This window comes from Scyliorhinus canicula, chromosome 5 (assembly GCF_902713615.1).
Source record: "Scyliorhinus canicula chromosome 5, sScyCan1.1, whole genome shotgun sequence".
NCBI lineage: Eukaryota > Metazoa > Chordata > Chondrichthyes > Carcharhiniformes > Scyliorhinidae > Scyliorhinus > Scyliorhinus canicula.
Genome location: NC_052150.1, coordinates 204,943,746 through 204,965,487, shown reverse-complemented (window position 1 = coordinate 204,965,487; position 21,742 = coordinate 204,943,746). Strand labels below are relative to the sequence as shown.

Here is a 21,742-nt window from a genome sequence, read left to right as displayed (position 1 = left end):
TTGATTACAAGCATACTTTGTGCCTCATGCATGAGAATACCAAGACCTCTCTGCACCTTTGAATTTGGCCATTGACCTCCGTTTAAGTAACACACTGCTTTTTTATTCTTCCTGCTGAAGTGAACAACTTCACTTTTTCCCACATTATACTCCAGCTGTCAGATTATTTTTGCCACTCACTCAACCTATCAATATCCATCTGCAAACTGTCTTCTTCAAAATATAGTTTTTGACCTTTGTGTCATCTGCAAATTTAGCTGCCTTGCCGCTCATCTAACTTCTTGAATTGTAAAAAAGTTGAGGCCACAGCAAAAACTCCTGTGGGGCTCAATTTGTCACATCCTCCCAAACAGACAAAAACCCAATTATTCATATTCTGCTTTCTGCCAGCCAACCAATCTTCTATCCAGACTTGTGTTACCCCACCTACGCTCTGAGCTTTCACTTTCTGCAATAACCTTCGATATGGCACCTGACCAAATGCTTTCTGGAAATCCAAGTACAGTAAATACAGTCTCCTTTTTATCCACAGCACATGTAACTCCTTCAAAGAACTCCAAAAACTTGGTTGAACATGATTTCCCTTCACAAAACAATGCTGGCGCTTCCTGATGACCCCAAGTTTCTATACGTGCTAGTTATAACCTCTTTAATGATCAATTCCAACACACCTAACCCCCCAAGGCAGACATCAAGCTAACTGGCCATTAGTTTTTGGCTTTCTTCCTCAATCCCTACCTGAATTGAGGGGTTATATTTGTTACTTTCCAATTTGATGGAATTTTTCCAGAATCAAGGGAATTTTGTAAAATTAACACCAACACATCTACTCCCTCATTAGCCACTTCTTTCAAGAGCCAAGGATGAACCCCGACAGGACCGGGAGACTTCAGTCTGCAGCTCCATCAGTCTGCCCAGTCCTGCTTCCCTGGTGATTGCACTTTCACCAAGTGCTCTCTCTCCCCCACCATCCATATACAACTACCACTGAATTTTTTTTGTAATATTTATCAAGAAGACAGAAGCAAAATACTTGTTCATTTCATCTTTCTATTTCTTTATTATGAATGATTAATTCCCCATTCTCACTCCCCAGAGGACCAACACTCGCTCTACCTACTCTTTTCCTGTTTAAATACCTGCAAAAACTATTATCCATTTTTACATTTTCAGATAGCTTTCTCTCACATTCTAAATTTCTTTCGCCTGATTAACCTTTAATGATTCTTTATATTCTGACCAGTCAGTTGACCTGCCACTCGCCTTTGTGTAGTTGTATGCTTTTTGCTTAGGTTTGATGCTTTCCATAACCTCTTCATTTAATTGTGGATGGTGGGTCCACCCTTCAGAATTTTTCTTTAGTCGGTATATCCTTACTCTGAGTATTCTGAAATATCCCCTTCGCTATTCATAACCTCCAACCTAGTTTTAGATTTATTGTCATATGTCCCGAGGTACAGTTAAAAGTATTATTGAGTGTACAATCCAGGCAGATCATTCCGTGCATTAAAAAAACACAGGACTAATGATAAATACACACAACGTAAATACATATGATGTGGAGATGCCGGCAGTGGACTGGGGTGAGCACAGTACAAAGTCTTACAACACCAGGCTAAAGTCCAACAGGTTTGTTTCAAATCACTAGCTTTTGGAGCACTGCTCCTTCCTCAGGTGAATGAAGCGGTAGGTTCCAGAAACATATATATTGCATTTGCAAGTAATTAAGTCTTTACAGATCCAGAGAGAGGGATAATCCCAGGTTAAAGAGGGGTGAATTGTCTCAAGCCAGGACAGTTGGTCGGATTTTGCAAGCCCAGGCCAGATGGTGGGGGGTGAATGTAATGCGACATGAATCCAAGGTCCCGGTTGAGGCCATACTCATGTGTGCGGAACTTGGCTACAAGTTTCTGCGCGGCGATTCTGCGTTGTCACGCATCCTAAACAGCCGCCTTGGAGAACGCTCACCCGAAGCTGAGGCTGAATGCCCTTGACTGCTGAAGCGTTCCCCGACTGGAAGGGAACATTCCTGCCTGCTGATTGCCGCACCAGGACCAGGACAGATTGTTGGTGATGTGAACACCGAGGAATTTGAAGCGATCAACCATCTCCACCTCGGGACCACTGATGCAGACAAGGATGTGTATACTTCGCTTGCTGCTCGATGTCCAGTTCCTTCGTTTTGCTGATATTGAGGGAAAGATTGTTGTCGTTGCACCACTCTACTAGGTTCTCCATTTCCCTCCTGTACTGTCTCATCATTGTTTGAGATCTGACAGTCCTGTCATCAGCAAACTTGTAGATGTAGGCGGAGCCAAATTTTGCCACATAGGTGTGCGTGTGTGTGTGTATATAAGAGTAGGGGGCTAAGTACGCAAACTTGCGAAGTCCCGGTATTGAGGATTATCATGAAGGCGATGTTGTTGTTTATCCCTACTGATTGTGATCAGTAGGTCAGGAAGTCGAGGATCCAGTTGCAGAGGGAGGAGTCAAGCCCAAGTCCTCGGTTTTGAATTTAGTTATGAGTTTGGCTGGGATTATGGTGTTGAAGGTGGAGCTGTAGTCAATGAATAGGAGTCTGACAAATTAGTCATTGTTGTCAAGATGCTCCAGGGATGAGTTTAGGGCTAGGGAGATGGCATCTACTGTGGACCGATCTTGGCAGTATGCTAATTACAGTAGACCAAGGCATTCTGGAATTATGGAGTTGATGTGTTTCATGATCAACCTCTCGAAGCACTTCATGATGATAGATGTTAAGACCACCTGTAGGAATCTACCATTCGGTTTAAAAGTGTAGTCTCGTATACACTTCAAAACTCAGTAGACTTAAAGTTACACTTCTCAGATGCAACCTTCTATTGTGTCTATTGATTACAATTGAGATACTAAGATCTTCTTGTGGTGACAAATCAAGTGTTCTCAAAAAGCCCCTACTGGCAAAAAGACTTTAAGAGAAATAATTGGCTTAATAGTTTACAACAAATTTAACTTACAAAAATATAGCAACGGTTCTCTGCTCAAAGCAAAACAGCGCGAACTTCAAGAGTTAGAGTGGAAATATGAAAATACGAATTAAGGATAGCGAGTAGTTAAGTAAAAAGTATATAGTGATCCATGATGGAAAATGGCTTCCCGAACTTCTATTTTTAAGGAAATGTTATCAGTCTAACTCCATCTGTCCCTACCCCTGCAATGTGCCGATTAGCTTGGATGGGTTTCAAATGCATTTGGTTGGATGGTTAGTTGTCAATCATCAATGTGCAACATTTGTTCGGATATGCTGCATTTGTAGATTTTTGTGTGCGTTGGATTGGGATTATCCTCTTAATCAATTCTAGTTTTCGCTGGTTTATTGCTGACTGTGCTTTAATCTGGAGCCTGAGCAATGGTGTGTTCATGTCGTCATGGCGACCTTAGGTATCGCTGCTGTTTAGAACAATGGTCAGTTTATGATATCAATAAAAATGTTGCATAAGCTTAGCTGGCTTTTGAATGTTTCAGATTCTGTGTTTTACCACTGCAAATTCTGCAAGCTGCGTGTTTTTGTAATGATGAAATCCATTATAAAATGGATTTTAAACTGGGCTTTAGTATTTATACTAAAATGGCTAAATCAATTACCCTTTTACCTCTCAGAAATAGCCAGTTTCCTTCACCACCGAATGGTAGTCATTGAGGCACATTGCCTGGTTCTTCTTTGGCAGCCTAATACTCCAGTTCACTTCAGCTAGCTCAACTGTTATGCCCACATAGCTGCCTTTAAGTTTAAAATACTAGTCTTAGACCCACTCGCCTCCCTTTCAAACTGGGTGCAAAATTCAATCTTACTGTGGTTGCTGCTACTTATTAATCATGTCTAATTAGACAATATCAAATCTAGTACAACATGCTCTAGGTTGGTTCCAGTGTGTGCTGCTCTAAGAAACTATCTTGAAACCGTTCAATGAACCAACCCCTCCTCTGCCCAAACCAGGCTGCTACTGCCAATCTGATCCGCACAGTTTATATGTAGATTAAAGTCACTCTGATTATTGCCGTCCCTTACCCAACATTTATCCTTGAATACTTGGTCCGACATTATGAGATCCCAGAGTACTGGAAAATAAATAATGTGGTACTGCTGTTTAAGAAAGGTAGCAGGGATAATTCAGGAAATTATAGGCCAGTGAGCCTCATGTTGGTAGTAGGTAAATTATTGGGAGAGAATTCTCAGGGGCAGGATTTATACCCATTTGGAAACAAATGGACACATTATAGTGATAGACAACATGATTTTGTGATGGGGAGATCATGCCTCACTAACTTGAACGAGTTTTTTGAAGTGACAAAGATGATGGATATGGGGAGGGCGGTGGATGTTGTTTGCATGGATTTCAGTAAAGCCTTTGACAAGATGCCTCATGGCAGACTGGTTCAAAATGAGAAAATACAGAAGTGAGGTGGTAAGATGGATGCAGAAATGGCTCGGTCACACAAGGCAGAGGGTAGCAGTGGAAGGGTATTTTTCTGAATGGAAGGTTGTGACTAACGGTGTTCCACAGGGATCGGTGGTGGGGCCTCTGTTGTTTGCAGTATACATAAACGATTTGGAGGAAAATGTAGTTGGTCTGATTAGTAAGTTTGCGATGACACCAAGGTTGGTGGAATGGCAGATGGTGTTGAGGATTGTCAGGGGATAGGACATAGATAAATGACAAATGGAGTTTAATCTGGACAAATGTGAGGTAATGCATTTTGGTTGGTATAACATAAGACATAGGAGTAGAATTAGGACACTCGGCCCATTGAGTCTGTTCCAACATTCAATCATGGCTGATTCTTTTCTCATCCCCGTTCTCCTTCATTCTCTCCATAACCCTTGATCCCTTTATTAATCAAGAACCTATCTATCTTTGAGTTAAAGGCATTTGCTGTTTAGAACAATGGTCAGTTTATGATATCAATAAAACTGTTGCATAAGCTTAGCTGGCTTTTGAATGTTTCAGATTCTGTGTTTTGCCACTGCAAATTCTGCAAGCTGCGTGTTTTTGTAATGACAAAATCCATTATAAAATGGATTTTAAACTGGGCTTTAGTATTTACACTAAAATGGCTAAATCAATTACCCTTTTACCTATCAGAAATAGCCAGTTTCCTTCATTTGTCCTCCACAGCCTTCTGCGGCTAAACGTTCCACAGATTCACCACCCTCTGGCTGAAAAAATTCATCCTCATCTCTGTTTTAAAGGATCGGCCCTTTAGTCTGAGATTGTGCCATCTGGTTCTAGTTTTTCCTACAAGTGGAAACATCCTCTCCACGTCCACTCAATCCAGGCCTCGCAGTATCCTGTAAGTTTCAATAAGATTCTCCCTCATCCTTCTAAACTCCAACAAGTAGAGACCCAAGACCTCAACCACTCCTCATGACAAGCTCTTCATTCCAGGGATCATTCTTGTGAACCACCTCTCGACCCTTTCCAAGGTCAGCACATCCTTCCTTAGATACGGGGCCCAAAACTGCTCACAATACTCCCAATGGCCAGAGCCTTATACAACATAAGTACATCCCTGCTCTTGTATTCTAGCCCTCTTGACCCGAATGCTAACATCGCATTTGCCTTCCTAACTGCCAACTGAACCTGCACGTTAACCTTAAGAGAATCTTGAACAAGGACCCCCAAATCCCTTTGTGCTTCTGAATTCCTAAACATTTTCCCATTTAGAAAATAGTCTATGCCTCAATTTCTCCTTCCACCATGCGTGATCACACTTGTCCACATTGTATTACATCTGCCACTTCTTTGCCCATTCCCCGAGCCTATCCAAGTCCCTCTGCAGCCCCCCGCTTCCTCAGTACTATCTGTCCCTCTACAGATCTTTGTATCATCTGTAAACTTAGCCAGTTCCTTCTTCCAGATCATTAATGTATATTGTGAAAAGTTGTGCTCCCAGCACTGACCCTAGGCAACCATTCGTCACAGGCTGCCATCCTAAAAAAGACCCCTTTATCCCCACTCTCCACCTTATGCCAGTCAGTCAATCCTCTATCCATGCCACAATCTTACCCTTAACACCATGGGTCCTTAACTTAATTAACAGTCTCCTATGTGGCACATAGAGGGGAAATATACCGTAAATGGCAAAACTCTTCGGAATATAGAAAGTCAGAAAGATCTGTGCATACAGGTTCACAGGTCTTTGAAAGTAGCAACATAAGTTGCCACGGTAGTCAAGAAAGCAGACAGAACGCTTGCCTTCAATGGACGGTCATCGAGTATAAAAACTGGCAAGTCATGCTACAGTTGTATAGAATCTTGGTGAGGCCGCACTTGGAATATTGCGCACAATTCTGGTCACCACACTACCAGAAGGATGTGGAGGCTTTGGAAAGGGTGCAGAGGAGGTTTATCAGGATGTTGCCTGGTCTGGAGGGTGTCAGCTATGTGGAGAGGCTAAATAGGCTCCAACTGTTTTCATTAGAACGAAGGAGGTTGAGGGGTGACCTGATAGAGGTCTACAGGATCATGAGGGGCATGGATAGAGTGGATGGGCAGGCACCATTTCCCAGGGTGGAGGGGGTCAGTCACTAGGGGGGGGGGGGAATAGGTTTTAAGGTCCGTGGGGCAAAGTTTAGAGGAAATTTGCGGGGCAGGTGTTTTAGACAGAGGGCGGTGAGTGCCTGGAACGCGATGCCGGGGGAGGTTGTGGAAGCAGATACATTTCTCGCATTCAAAAGGCATCTCAATAAATACATGGATGAAATGAAATGAAAAATGAAAATCGCTTATTGTCACGAGTAGGCTTCAATGAAGTTACTGTGAAAAAACCCTAGTCGCCACATTCCGGCGCCTGTCCGGGGAGGCTGGTACGGGAATTGAACCGTGCTGCTGGCCTGCCTTGGTCTGCTTTAAAAACCAGCGATTTAGCCCAGTGCGCTAAAACAGGTTCAGAGAGATACGGCACTAGGAAGTGCTGAGGGTTTTGGCCAAGGGTGGTATCGTGACCAGTACAGGCGTGGACGGGCGAAAGGCCTGTTCAAGTGCTACCTTGGTCTTTGTTCTGTTAAGGGCCTATGGACCACTACCACTAGTGACTTCTTGCCCCCACTATTCCTCATCTCCATCCAACTGACTCTCCATCCAGAATTAAGGGAATCTCTAATTATTGCACCAATGCCATCATCCTTAATTAGCAGTGCGACCCCGCCACCGTTACCTTCTTGAATGTTGTATACCCCATAATATTCAATCCTGCAGCCTCGTAATAACCAGATCATATTTACTTACTTCAATTGGTGCTGTCAATTTGTTTATTTTGTGATAAATTTAGTTTGGATTCTTTGTGCATTCTTAGGTTTTTGCCTGCTATCCCTTCCTGTCATTTTCTGACCCTTATTTCCTACTTGACTATTTTTCTCTCTTACCTTGTATCTACTCTTTGATATACCATGGGCTGGATTCTCCATTCCTGAGACTAAGTACTAACGGCAACGGAGAATCCGTGAACTTCAGCAATGGAGAAATCGGCGCCACACCCGCATAACACGTTAAAAACGGTGGGGGGGAAATCAGTGGATCCGTGATGGGCACGCGCAGGGCTGACAAGCTGCTGCCGTGCGTACACTCTACACCCCTCACACTCGCACCAAAAAAGATGCCGCCGGTTGTGTTGCACCGTGAACCCGTCCACCCAGCCCTCTTCTTGGCCCCCCCCCCCCACTACTCTCCCCAGCCTTGGCAGAAACCTCGGGCCAGAGGCACGACTGTCGGTGAAGCATGGCTGTGTTGGACACTGTCCCTATGCCCTCTCTCTTTCTCCCCGCAGCCTTCATGCCAGGTTCATGACTGTTGAGACCACATGTGGTCCTCGCCGTCGAGAACTCGGCCCATCAGAAGCGGAGCATCGTGAGTAGGTCCGATTATGAGATGCGAACGTGGCAATGACGCCAACTTGGAGAGGGTGCAGCACCCAGCGCCAAACCGGCGCCTGCCTCAACTTCGGCATTGGGAGCTATTCTCCACCCAATCGCCATACCCAATTTTGGAGTTGGGAACCGGAGAATCCCGCCCCTTGTCTTTCCACAATTGATGCCTTGCCCTTTCTAGTTAGTTTAAAACCCGAGTCATGTTGTTTGCGTACACTGTCCCAATGGTACAGCCTCCCACTTTCCCCAGTACTGGTGCCAGTGCCCCTCAAACTGGAACCCACTTCTCCCACACTAGTCTTTGACACACATATTCATCTCTCTAATTTTATGCATCCTATACCAATTTTCGTGTAGCCCAGGTAATAATCCAGAGGTGCTCATCTTTGAGGTTCTGCTTTTTAATTTAGTGCCTAGCTCCTCATACTCTCAATTCAGAACCTCTTTCCTAGTTCTACCTTTGTCATTGGTACCTGGATGGATGACAGAAACCAGATCCTCTCCAGCCCTGAGCAGATGTCTCAAATCCTGGCTCTGGGCAAGTGACACAGCCGCCTGGACTCGCGCTCTTTTCTGCAGAGAACAATGTCACTATTCTGTCCCCTATTACCACTACATTCCTTTCTGCTCCCCCCACTTGAATAACTTCCTGCACCTTAGTACCATGGTCAGTTTGTTCATCATCCCTGCAGCACCCACTCTCATCCAAACAAGATAACTAGCCCCTCCACATCAGGAAGTAGGCATGGTCAGAGGGAACAGAAGACCTGGGCGTCACATCCATCACGTCCCCAGTATAGCAGAGAAATTCTACAAGACATTCGAGGACCTGACAAGAGTAGGAAAGGCAAGTCAACTTGCATCCTTACCCAATGTGGGCAACTTTGACGGTGTGTTTTATATGCGGAAAATATAGTCTTAAAATCTAAACAACTTTCAATTTTATATTAATTCATTTTTCTGAAAGACCTGGGTGTCCTTGTACAAGAATCATAAGAAAATCAGCATGCAAGTGCAACAAATAATTCGGAAAGAAAACAAAATGCTGGCTGTTATTGCAAAAGGGATGGAGCATAAAAGTAGGAACGCTTGCTACAACTAAACAGGCCATTGGCGAGATCATACTTAAGAGTACACAGTATAGTTATGGTCACCTTATGCAAGGAGGGACAAAATTGCATTGCAAGCACTTCAGATAATGGTTACTAGGTTGATTCTTGGGATGAGGAGCTTGTCTTAGAAGGAAAGGTAGAGCAGGTTAGGCCAATATTCTTTGAATGAGAGATGATCCAATGGAAAAAATAGAAGGTTCTCAGGAACTTGATAGGGTAGATGCTGGGAGGATGTTTTCCCTTATGAGAGAATTTCAATCGAAGGGACACAGTTCCAAAATAAGGAGTAGCTCGTTTAAATTGGAGATGAAGGGGAATTTCTTCTCTCAGAGGGCCATTAGTCTTTGGAATTTCCTTCCACAGAGAGCAGTATATATTCAAAGCTGAGTTAGACAGATTTTTGATTGACAATGAAGTTAAGCGTTATGTGGGGCAGGCAGGAAAATGTAGTTAAGGCCACCATACGATTAGCCATGATCTTGCGGAATGATGGAGCAGGCTCGAGGGGCTGAACGGCTTTTCTTATGCATGAGATAATTCACAAATCACCACTATTTTCAATTAATAGTTCAACTATGTTCCATTAGACCTATTTCGACCATACACAAAAAGCCCATCAATATACTTCCATCTCTTCTCGCTTCTCATATCATTTATACAGCCAACAAATAACAGCAACAGTAATTCTATACACCCTTTCTTACACCTCAAGAGAAACACTCGGTAAAAATTAACTGTTAATGAAGAGAGTGATAGAAATTGATTGTACTTTCTGTTCTTTTGCACAGGAATGCAAACCATTAATCCCATCGCATTGTTTAATGTTTCTCACATAAATCAGACTGCTACTTAAAATTGAGAACTTCATCCAGTTTACAACTTCAATGGATCGCCTGTATTCAAATTGCATCTTCTGTGTCAACCACACTCATCTGCTAGTATGTGACAAAATTAACTGTAGATTCCACATACCATTTAACCTCCTTAGAAGTGCCTCTTCCTGCAGACTGATGCAGTAGATTTGTTCATCCAAATCTTCCAGGATCTGAAAATTTAATACATCAATTAAAGAAAAAAAAATCAACCTGTGACAGCAGTTTAAAAAAAAACAGAATTACAAAAAGATAGATTTACTGGCAATTGCATCTAGATTACAGGGAAGGCCGTTTGGGCCCTGCGCCAAACTTGTGAGAAGTTCTTGAACTGGAATATGATTCTACTTGCCTGTCTTTTCCTTGCATCTTTTCTGTTTAAAATATTTATTCAATTCTCTTTAACTGATTTTGATTAATGGTGATATATTCTAACCTTTAGTAAGAAAAGAAAATCCTCTGACATTTGCTCAACTGACAATCCTGGGTCTGTAACTCCTTACCATTTTGCCACCTGTGGAAATCATCTTTTACAATCCATCCTCTCCAAACTGTCCCTATTTTTGAAATGCGTTACCTTCTATCATGTGAGTGGATAGAGCCCCAGCTGCTCCAGCCTTTCTTCATAGCTATATTTCAAACCAGACATCATTCGGGAAAATCTTACAATATTACTTCCATTGTTTGACTATCCTTCCTATAAAGGTGTGGCAAGAACTGCACTTAACATGCCAGCAGTGGCCAAACCAATGTGCTGACTACATTCAGTAGCACCAGATATCTCTGCTTCTCCACTCTACTGGAGCCTGACTATTTGAAATATAGTTTCTTTCACTGATGTTTTTGAAAACATGTGACTTCACTTCACTTTCTCTGCATTCAAATTACATAGAATTTACAGTGCAGAAGGAGGCCATTCGGCCCATCGAGTCTGCACTGGCTCCCGGAAAGAGCAACCTACCCAAGGTTAACACCTCCACCCTATCCCCATAACCCAGCAACCCCATCCAACACTAAGGAGAATTTTGGACACTAAGGGGAATTTATCATGGCCAATCCACCTAACCTGCACATCTTTGGACTGTGGGAGGAAACCGGAGCACCCGGAGGAAACCCACGCACACACGGGGAGGATGTGCAGACTCCGCACAGACAGTGACCCAAGCCAGAATCGAACCTGGGACCCACTGTACCCCCCCCCCCCACCCCCAAATAAACTGCACTAGCCTATCTATACTTTACTCAATTTCTCATGTCCCTAATTTGACATCCACAACAAAGGTCTTCTGAAAATCCATATACTGTAAGGGTCCTTCCTGTTGATTCTCTTATTTCCCCTTTGCTTACTTTTGCTGCTCTCATTTTTGATCCATGGATGCTTAATGGATATATATCTTTCAGTCAAGAAGCTTGTTAAGTCAAGCAGCAGAAAGAATGAGGAATTCAGGAAGTTGCAACATAGCATATGGTGCTGCTAGTATTCAAACAGGTACCCGAGAGATGGGGTAGAACCCGATTCGATTCATTGGCTGGTGGCCAATGAATTGGCCGACGGCCATATTCTACCCGGTAACAGGTGGTGATTGGGTCCTACTCGAGTGCAATGATTTTCAGAGAACCAAGGAGCTCTGTTTGAATACTGGACACTCAGGGGAAAGGACTTGTGCCTGCGCCTGCTTCTAGTTCTGATGTTCTAAGAAAGAACTATTCGGTCTGATTTCACCATCCAGTTCTTGGTCTGTAGCCCTGTAGGTAACAGCACCTCAAACACAGGTCTGGTGCCCTTGATTAATCTGGGAATTTCTTGATTTATATGGTCTTATATATCTTATAGTCTTATGGACCTTCTCTCTCATCTTTCCCCAAAAAGGCTGAAAGTTGATATTTTTCTAAAACTGCATGAACCTGGTTTTTCTGAACCTGAATGACTCTACAGTGAAAACCATTACCGACTGGATAGCAGAAATTATGACCTGAAACCCTGGTTTGAAGGACAATATGCTAGAAACAACCATTTGAAATAAAGACTCTTTTCTTTTACGTAACTTTTTTTTTTTTACACCCTTCTCTTCCCCTCTGTTTGTGTCTGTCTTGTGTGTGTGCATGCATACAATGGGGCAAGGTAAAGTGGGGAATTAGAGAATAGTTAACTAGTTATATTTGCTGCATATTTCATTATAGTTCTTGTTATTATAAATAAAATACAATCGTGTTTAAATTTACAAACCTATGACTATAACTATTGGGCAGCCCCGTGCGAAAGACCTTGGGTATTTTTCAAAGATTATTAGTTAATTCAATGGTGTTGTGACTCTGGGTCAAGTGGGGCTGGAATTGACCGTGCTCTACCCCAGGATGTCATAACAATATCCACTGTACGAGATACAACATATATAAAATATATATTACATTTCTGAGCAGTAGTTGCACTTTGCTAAATGTCCCTGATTTATCCATTTCCAAGTGTTCTTCCTCTATTATGGATTTTAGAAATTTATTCATTATGATAAGACTAATGGACCTATAATTTCCCAGCTTCGCTTTTACCCTTTTATTAAACAGATTTGTCACGCTGCAGTCCTTTAACTCAGGTGCTATTTCTAGAGATCTTTGGAAAACATTAAAATGACTGTTTCCATTATCCCGTTCCCTAACCATCAGTATTCGGAGATGTATACTCAGAGTCTGTTGGTCCCATTAACTTTTTGATTGTTGAGTACTTGAGAGTTTGTACTGGGCTCCTCCCTTGGCTCCGCCCAGGACTCCTCCCCCTGGAGCTGCTATATAAAGATCAGTGCCACAGGGTCAGCCAGCCAGTTCACCGAAAGTTCAACGGCTAACAGGCTGGCTCTGTTGTAAACATATTAAAACCGCTATTTTAATCCTACAAGCGCATGTCTGTAGAATTGTTGGTTCCAACAATTTAATATACTTACGAAACAGTCAAAGTAAATTATGGAAGCAGCCCTCAAGCCCGGACGCCTATAACTCGACCTGCAGGATGCAGAGGCCAAGGAATTTTTTTCCCATTGGCTGATATGTTTTAAAGCCTACCTGGCAGAAGCCAGCACCGCCGGAACAACGGAGGAACAAAAACTCAACCTACTGCACGCGAGGGTAAGCCACAGAATCTCCACACAGCTAAATCCGGCCGGTTCTTACACGGCAGCGCTGGCGATATTGGACAAAATGTACGTTAGGCCCATTAACGAGGTTTATGCACACCACCTGTTTACGACTCGCCGTCAGCGGCCTACAGAAATGCTAGCTGAGTTTGTACGGGAACTGAACAATCTTTCCAATGACTCTAATTATCAAGCCGTTTCCGCGGCTGAACATAGGGAGCTTGCTGTGCGGGACGTTTTCGTAGCGGGCCTTAGATCTAACTATGTGCGCCAAAGACTGCTAGAAAAGGGGGCCCAGGACTTAGATACTACTGTGGAGGCTGCTACCACTATGGAAGTATCCTTCCGCAGCCTCACGTCGTTTCCCGCGGACCCCGCGACCTCATCGTGAACCCTCGACCAACAATCCCCCCAGGCCTGTGCCGCACGGCCCCCCAGCTACCGCGCTGTCAAAGCCAGTTACTCTGCTGCCCCAGCCAGCTACTCAGCTGCCCCAGCCTGCCATTTCTGTGGCCAAAGCCAGCACCCGCGGCAGCACTGCCCAGCCCGATCCGCGACCTGCAGCAGCTGCGGGAAGAAAGGCCACTATGCCAGAGTGTGCCTCGCGAAAAGGGCCCCAGTTTCTAACTCCCCAGTAGAGAGAACAAATCGCTCCCAACACCAGCGTGCCCGCGGGACCCGAAACGCTGCGGCCTACGCCACGACTCCGCCTCCTACCGCCACGTGCGATCCATGGGGGCCGCCTTCCTGGCAAACCCCCACCATGCGGCTGGCCATGAGCGACTCATGGGTGCCGCCATCTTCCTCGTCGCTCACCACGTGCGATCCACAGGCCCCATCTGCATCGGCATGCTCAGAAAGCTCATCTGAAGACTACGACTTCCCCGGGCACCCATCACGCAGCCCGCAACTCAGCGCAGCGATCCTGCATCAAGCTCGCCAGAACGTACCGGCATCTACTCGACCGGACGCCCACTCGGAAGACTACGACCTTCCCGGGCACTAATCACGCGGCCCGCAACTGAACGCGGTCACCCTAGATCAATCCCGCCCCAAGCACCTGCGAAGTTCGATGGCGGAGGTCCAGATCAACGGGTACAGCACGCCATGCCTCTTTGACTCAGGGAGCACCGAGAGTTTTATACACCCAGAGCTGGTAAGACGCTGTTCGCTTCCTATTTATCCTGTGAGCCAAACTATCTCCCTCGCTTCGGGCTCCCACTCAGTCCAAATCCAAGGACGCACCGTCGCTACGCTCACAATTCGAGGCGCTAGTTATTCAAAATTTAAACATCATGTCCTGCCTGACCTCTGCACGCCACTCTTATTAGGCCTGGATTTCCAGTGCAACCTCAAGTGCCTCACCCTCAGCTTCGGCGGGCACCTGCCCCCACTCACTATCTGCAGCCTAGCCACGCTGCGCATTGCCCCCCCCTCCTCTCTTCGCCAATCTCACTCCAGATTGCAAACCAGTAGCTACTCGCAGCAGGCGATATAGCCTACAGGATAGGGTCTTTGTCCGATCGGAGGTCCGACAGCTGCTCAGTGAGGGGATCATAGAGGCCAGTAATAGTCCCTGGAGAGCTCAGGTCGTGGTCGTCAAGACCGGGGAAAAATTTTGCATGGTCGTCGACTTTACGCTCCTAGACGCGTATCCCCTCCCCAGCAGCAGGGGCAGCAGGGTAGCATGGTGGTTAGCATAAATGCTTCACAGCTCCAGGGTCCCAGGTTCGATTCCCGGCTGGGTCACTGTCTGTGTGGAGTCTGCACGTCCTCCCCCTGTGTGCGTGGGTTTCCTCCGGGTGCTCCGGTTTCCTCCCACAGTCCAAAGATGTGCGGGTTAGGTGGATTGGCCATGCTAAATTGCCCGTAGTGTCCTAATAAAAGTAAGGTTAAGGGGGGGTTGTTGGGTTACGGGTATAGGGTGGATACGTGGGTTTGAGTAGGGTGATCATGGCTCGGCACAACATTGAGGGCCGAAGGGCCTGTTCTGTGCTGTACTGTTCTATGTTCTATGTTCTAATTGCAGACATGGTTACTCAGATCGCCCAATATCGGCTATTTTCCACAGTGGATCTGAAGTCTGCATACCACCAGCTCCCAATCCGCCCGGAGGACCGCCACAACACGGCGTTCGAGGCCGATGGCCGCCTCTTCCATTTCCTCCGGGTTCCCTTCGGCGTCACTAACGGGGGTTCGGTGTTCCAACGAGCAATGGACCGAATGGTAGACCAGTACAGGCTGCGGGCCACGTTTCCGTATCTGGACAACGTTACCATCTGCGGCTATGACCAGCAGGACCACGACGCCAACCTCCACCGTTTTCTCCAAATTAAAACGTAGCAGCCATATCCGTCATTCTCAAACTTTCAAGTACAGGGCGATCCCCATACCTCCAAGTGTTTCTGTCAACTATCTTATACAAGTTTGCTATTTATCTTGAGGCCTACCTAATCGTCCCTCATATGCCTATTTTTTTTGCATTCTTTCTGCGCTTTCCACAATTTGCATAATTTTCTTCTGTAATATATGCCCTGTTTTTACTAAAATACCTATTTTGCCAAGATCTCATTTTGTACTCTAATCTCAATGACCTGTGGTTACATTTTGTAGGTCCTCCTCATTTCTGTTTTAAAGGATCGTCCCTTCAGCCTGAGGTTGTGCCCTCTGGTTCTAGTTTTTTCTACAAGTGGAAACATGCTCTCCAAATCCACTCCAGCCAGGCCCTTCATTATCCTGTAAGTTTCAATAAGATCCCTCTCATCCTTCTAAACTCCAAGTGCACACCCAGTCTTCAACCTCTCCTCATACGACAAGTTCTTCATTCCAGGGATCATTCTTGTGAACCTCCTCTGGACCCTTTCCAAGGCCAGGATGGTTATGGGGATAGATCAAGGAGCCAGAAGCCGAGTGGGTGCGCGCGAAGAGGCCTCCTGCAAGGGGCCCTCCCTCCGGGCCCTCGCCATGGTGGCATTCCCATCCCCACCCAAAAACACTCCAGCAGCCCGGTGGTGATATCCACCCTCCAGTCCTGGAACCAACTGCGGCAGCATTTGGCCTGACCAAAATGTCGGACAAAGCTCCTATCTGCAACAACCAGCGCTGACTGACGCCACCTTTAAAAAGTGGGGACAGGACAGAGGGACACCGACAGTCAGGGACCTATACACGGACGGCAGGGTTGCAACAATGGACGAAGTGACAGAGAAATTGCAGCTAGGCAGGGGGAACAAACTAAGGTACCTGCAACTCAAAAACTACCTACGAAAGGAGACAAGGACGCATCCACAACCGCCACGACAGACATTACTGGAAGAGTTACTGGATCTAAGCATCCTAGATAAAGGGAACTGTAGCGACATGTATGACTGACTGGTAGAAAGGGCCGACACCGTACTGGACACAACAAGAAAGAAATGGGAGGGGGACAGAGGGATTGAAATAGGGTGGGGACTCTGGGATGAAGCATTGCATAGGGTCAACTCCACTTCCACGTGCGCAAGGCTCAGCCTGATGCAACTAAAAGTGGTACATAGAGCCCGCTTAACAAGAACTCGTGTGAGTAGGTTCTTTCCGGAGGTGGAGGACAGATGTGAACGGTGCCAAGGAGGCCTGGCCAGCCACGCCCAGATGTTCTGGTATTACCCCAGTCGCAGGGTGCTGGACAGCCTTCTTCGAGGCAATGTCCAAAGTGGTGGGGATGAGGGTGGAGCCATGCCAGAAAGTGGCAGTCTTCGGGGTATCAGACCAGCCAGATCTATTCCTGGAGAGGAGGGCGGATGCCCTTGCCTTTGCCTCCCTGATCGCTCGCCGTAGAATCCTGTTCGGCTGGAGGTCAGCAGCACCACCCGAAGCTGCAGACTGACTGTCCGACCTCTCAGAATCTCTCCAAATGGAGAAAATCAAATTTGCCATCCGAGGGTCAGACAACAGCTTCCACAGAATGGGGGAGCCATTCACCCAATTGTTCCGGGACCTGTTTGTGGCCAACGAACAAGCAGAAGAATAGCCAGGTAGCCAAGAATCAGGGGAAAGTAGCCGAGGCGGGGGAGGGAGGGATAGACCAGGACGGGTAGCAGCTAATCCTAAGAGAAATGAAAGGGGAGCCACAGGAGAAGGGGGGGGGGGGGGGGGGGGGGGGGAGAGAGAAAGAGGAAGAACAATGGAGGGGAACCAGTGAGGTGAAGGGGGGGGGGGGCGACAAGGGAAGGACAGCCAGAAGGAGGGCACGGGAAACAAAAACAAACTTGGCATCTACAGGGGCAGAGACCAAGGAAAGTCCGGCCGAAAGATGGGACGAATGGCTGAAGCGGAGGTGATCGCGAGACGACAACAGCAGTGAAAACCGTCCGGGAGAAGCAAGTGACAACACCAGATCCATTCGCGTATTGCCCTCTGTAATTGTTGCCCCGGCACCCAAATGTATATGTACCCCCCCCCCCCAAACAGATGCCTACTTATGTGCTAAAAACATAAGTAGTTTACTCTCTCCATCGAAGCTGCATCGAAGTTAACCCTGCTTTTCTCTCTCCTGATCTGATGAGTATTTCTTACATTTCCACATCCATAAACTTTTGCTTTTCAACATTTAGCCTTATTGGCTCCATAACACCATTCGTTGAAGTCTTTCTGGCCAATTGGACAGAGCTGCTGTTGTTGAGCCTGCACATAATATCCTACCAGTTATTTTATTCTAACTTTTTTTTTGTTTGTTGGTGCTTGTTTTATTTTTTGTGCATGTTCCTTTCTCTTCTATTATATATATATATATATATATATATATATGTATTCTATTTTGTGTACACAACGGTAAATATACTTTATTCAAAAACCCAATAAAAAATATTTATTTTAAAAAACCATTTCAGGACAATGACCTTCTTGACAAAGGGTCGTTGACCAGAAAATTTTAACCCTAGTTTACTCTCCATCGAAGCTGCATCGAAGTTAACCCTGCTTTTCTCTCTCCTGGTCTGATGAGTATTTCTTACATTTCCACATCCATAAACTTTTGCTTTTCAACATTTAGCCTTATTGGCTCCATAACACCATTCGTTGAAGTCTTTCTGGCATCATTTTCATCGCGTGTCTGAGGATTTTTAGGTTGGTCACATTTCTCTTTTCTAGGAGTCCCAACCTGTCTGTGTCGATCAAATGTTGTGTTACCTTGTAAATCTTCCCTTCTCATTTTCATCAAATTTCAGCATTAAATAATTCAGATCTAGGTTTAGAAGGTTTTTTAAAATTAAGTGAATAGTATTTTATTTGTATCTTGTACATCTTGTAATTGAAACGAAACATTGATGTAGCAAAAGAAGAATATAAATTAGAGTGTATCCATGTTTATCACCTAACCCAATGCCATTTTCTTAGTTCCAAGATGTAACTTTTAAAATTCATCTTTTTCAAGTAACCATCCAATTTCCTCAAACAAATTTATAGCCCCTGCTTCAACTTCAATTAAAATATACTACTTCCTAAACACCAAGTTTACTGCACATTTAATAATGCTAAACTAGACAAACTTGACATCAAGGCAGCATTTGACCGAGTATGGCATCAAGGAGCCCTAGCAAAACTGGAGTCAATGGGAATCAGGGGAAAGCTCTCGGCTGGTTGAAGTCACACCTGGCACAAAGGAAGATGGTTGCAGTGGTTGGAGGTCAATCATCTCATCTCCAGGAAATCACTGCAGGAGTTCCCCAGGGTAGTGTCCTAGGCACAAGCCATCTTCAACTGCTTCATCAATTACTTCCCTTCCATCATAAGGTCAGAAGTGGGGATGTTCGCAGATGACTGCACAATATTCAGCACCATTCACGACTCCTCAGATAATAAAGCAGTCTATGTCCAAATGTGGCAACACTTGGACAATATCCAGGCTAAGGCTGACAAATGGCAAGTTGCAATCATGCCACAGAAGTGCCAGGCAATGACTATCTCCTACAAGAGAGGATCGAAGCATCGCCCCTTGACATTCAATGGCATTGCCATCGATGAACCCCCCCACAATCAACATTCTGGAAGTTACCACTGATCAGAAACTGAACTGGACTAGCCATATTAATCCAAAAATGTGCAGGTTAGGTGGATTGACCATGCTAAATTGCCCTTAGTGTCCAAAAAAAAGTTTGGGTGGGGTTACTGGTTTACAGGTATAGGGTGGAGGTGCGGGCTTGGGTGGGGTGCAGACTCGATGGGCCGAATGGCCTCCTTCTGCACTGCAAATTCTATGATATTAATATTGTGGCTTCCAGGACAGGTTAAACGCTAGGAATCCTACGGCGAGGAACTCACCTCCTGACTCCCCAAAGCCTGTCCAATATCTATAAGGCACAAGTCAGGAGCGTAATAGAATACTCTCCACTTGTCTGGATGAGTTCAGCTCTAACACTCAAGCAGCTCGACACCATCCAGGACAATGGAGCCTGTTTGATTGCTATCCCTGCCACAAACATTCAGTCCCGTGCACACCAAAGAACAGTGACAGCCATGTGTGCCATTTGCAAGATACACTGCAGGACCTCGCCAAAGTTCCTTCGGCAGCACCTTCCAACCCATGGCCAATGCCATCTCGAAGGACAAGAGCAGCACATACCAGGGAACTCCAACCACCTGGAGGTTCTCCTCCAAGTCACTCACCAGCCCGACTTGGAAATATATCACCGTTCCTTCACTGTCTCGAGGTCAAAATCCTGGAATGCCCTCCCTAGCAGCACTGTGGGAGTGCTCAGGGACTGCAAAGGTTCAAGAAGGCAGTTCACCACCACCTTCTGACGGGCAGCCAGGGACAAGTGATAAATTCTGGCCTAACCAGCGACACCAACATCCTGTAAATTAATTTTTTTAAAAATATTTCCCATTGTTAGTCACCCAGCAGACTTTTCTTGGTCACCCATTGCTCCTTAATATCAAAGTCACGAGCAGTAGACAACGGGTAGGGTGCAGCAGACAGAATTAGACAGAAGGAAAGACATAGGAATAAGGTAAAAAAGTTAGGCTGACATGAAGGGTAGAATGGAGGCAGCAAATTGAGGGTATCCCTATTGCAGCAGCAGTCATGTAGCTGTAAAGTCAATGGGAGAGACAAAATAATGAAGCTAAAGTTCAGTGGATCAGGAGTGCAGTCGTGTCTATTAGGCTGGAGAATGGTTCATTCACCACACTTGAACATCGCTGTGGTTATGGAAGTCATGGACCCAGCAGGAAGCATTAGTTGAGATTAAGAGAACAAGTGCATTGAAAGACCCAACAGAATAGCTATGTTCATGCTACGGAGGAATGTTCATGAACAAGAGAGAGAGAGAGAGAGAGAGAGAGAGAGAGAGAGAGAGAGAGATCTGAGCATGAACTAGAAGTAGTAATAGAAGCCAGGCTGGGAGAGGAGAGATAAATGAAGAGTGCTGATGTCTGCTGGAATTGGAAAATTGCGATTAGATTGGTTTTGACAGTATGTCTTAAGTGAATCCCACTATGTACCATGTAGCAAATATTGAACAACCCAATCACCATACATTGGAGTACCAGCCTCCCCGGACAGGCGCCGGAATGTGGCGACTAGGGGCTTTTCACAGTAACTTAATTGAAGCCTACTCGTGACAATAAGCGATTTTCATTTTTCATTATTACCAATACGAAAGCTAGCTTCAAACAGAACATCACTATGGGCTAATAAAATTACTAAAATGGATACACAAGTCTTCTATCAATTATGAATATAATCATGATATGGCAAAGTATCAGCTAAATTTGGATACAGGAATGTTTTATGTATAATGAATATGAGCCTCTTCTGAATTTTGATGGTTCTGACTAAAGCACAATACAAAACATGACAGGAGCATTCGAGCTTGGTCTCCTTCCTTGGTCGAGGTACCAACTATTGTTTCACACATTCTTAAAACAAAATGTTAACCGTTAATAAGTCAGGTGCATATATATGCAGGAACACCTTGTTTATCCAAAGATATCAAAGCAGAACTCCTTACTGTATGGTGCTGTCAAAAGTTTTATTACTTACTGTAGGCTTTACTAACAACTGTCCCATTACTGTGAACATTCTCGAAAGACCAACCGGTGTACACACTGAAGAGAAAAAAAAGGGCACATTCATTAAAAAAAAATTGTTGATTCATGGTTTTAAAATTGTCTTCAAAAACATAAATTTAAACTGTGGGTATAGATACCCTCTTACATCACCATTATACAGAATCTGAAGCACAAGGTGGTCAGAATTCTACTGCACAGAAAGCTATTCAACCTATAACATTTGCAGAGCTCTCAGGAAAACCTATCCATTTGGTTCTATTCCCTTCCACTTTAGCTTTTAATGCTTCCTTCTTTGAACAACTAACCATTTTTCTTTCAAAGGACATTATGGATTCTGCCTTGTTCACGGTTTGCATAGATCCTTCTACTTTCCAAGCACTTGTGAGAAAAGAAAAAAATCCTGGCATTTATTTTAAAAACTGCTGGATTAATTTTAGGTCCACCTATTACAGGCTCAGTAATCTACTTTCCTGATCAGGATCCATTAAAATGGCCATCAAACAATTTTAAAGTTCTTCAGTTTCCCAGTTTTACAACAAAACTAAAGCTCAGGTGTCAAAAGTATCCAGACCATCTTTCTTGTCCTGTTTTTTTATTCTCGTTCAGGATTTTAAGCACTATTTAATTTCTTAAATTTATTACCTTTTACCCTATTGGAGTCAGGTATCTTCCCTACAT

At 44.8% G+C, this 21,742-nt stretch overlaps 1 protein-coding gene across 4 annotated transcripts in view; it reads right to left on the bottom strand.

Moving 5' to 3' along the window:
* lmbr1 (limb development membrane protein 1) overlaps window positions 1–21,742 on the bottom strand; it is a 211,626-nt gene that overhangs the window by 72,483 nt on the left and 117,401 nt on the right. For all 4 annotated transcript variants that reach the window (XM_038798384.1, XM_038798387.1, XM_038798385.1 and 1 more), the window contains 2 exons: window positions 21,036–21,100; window positions 9,991–10,063 (listed from right to left, as the gene is read on the bottom strand). In XM_038798384.1, coding sequence (XP_038654312.1) covers window positions 9,991–10,063; window positions 21,036–21,100 — 138 coding nt within the window. The remainder of the gene's footprint in view (window positions 1–9,990; window positions 10,064–21,035; window positions 21,101–21,742) is intronic.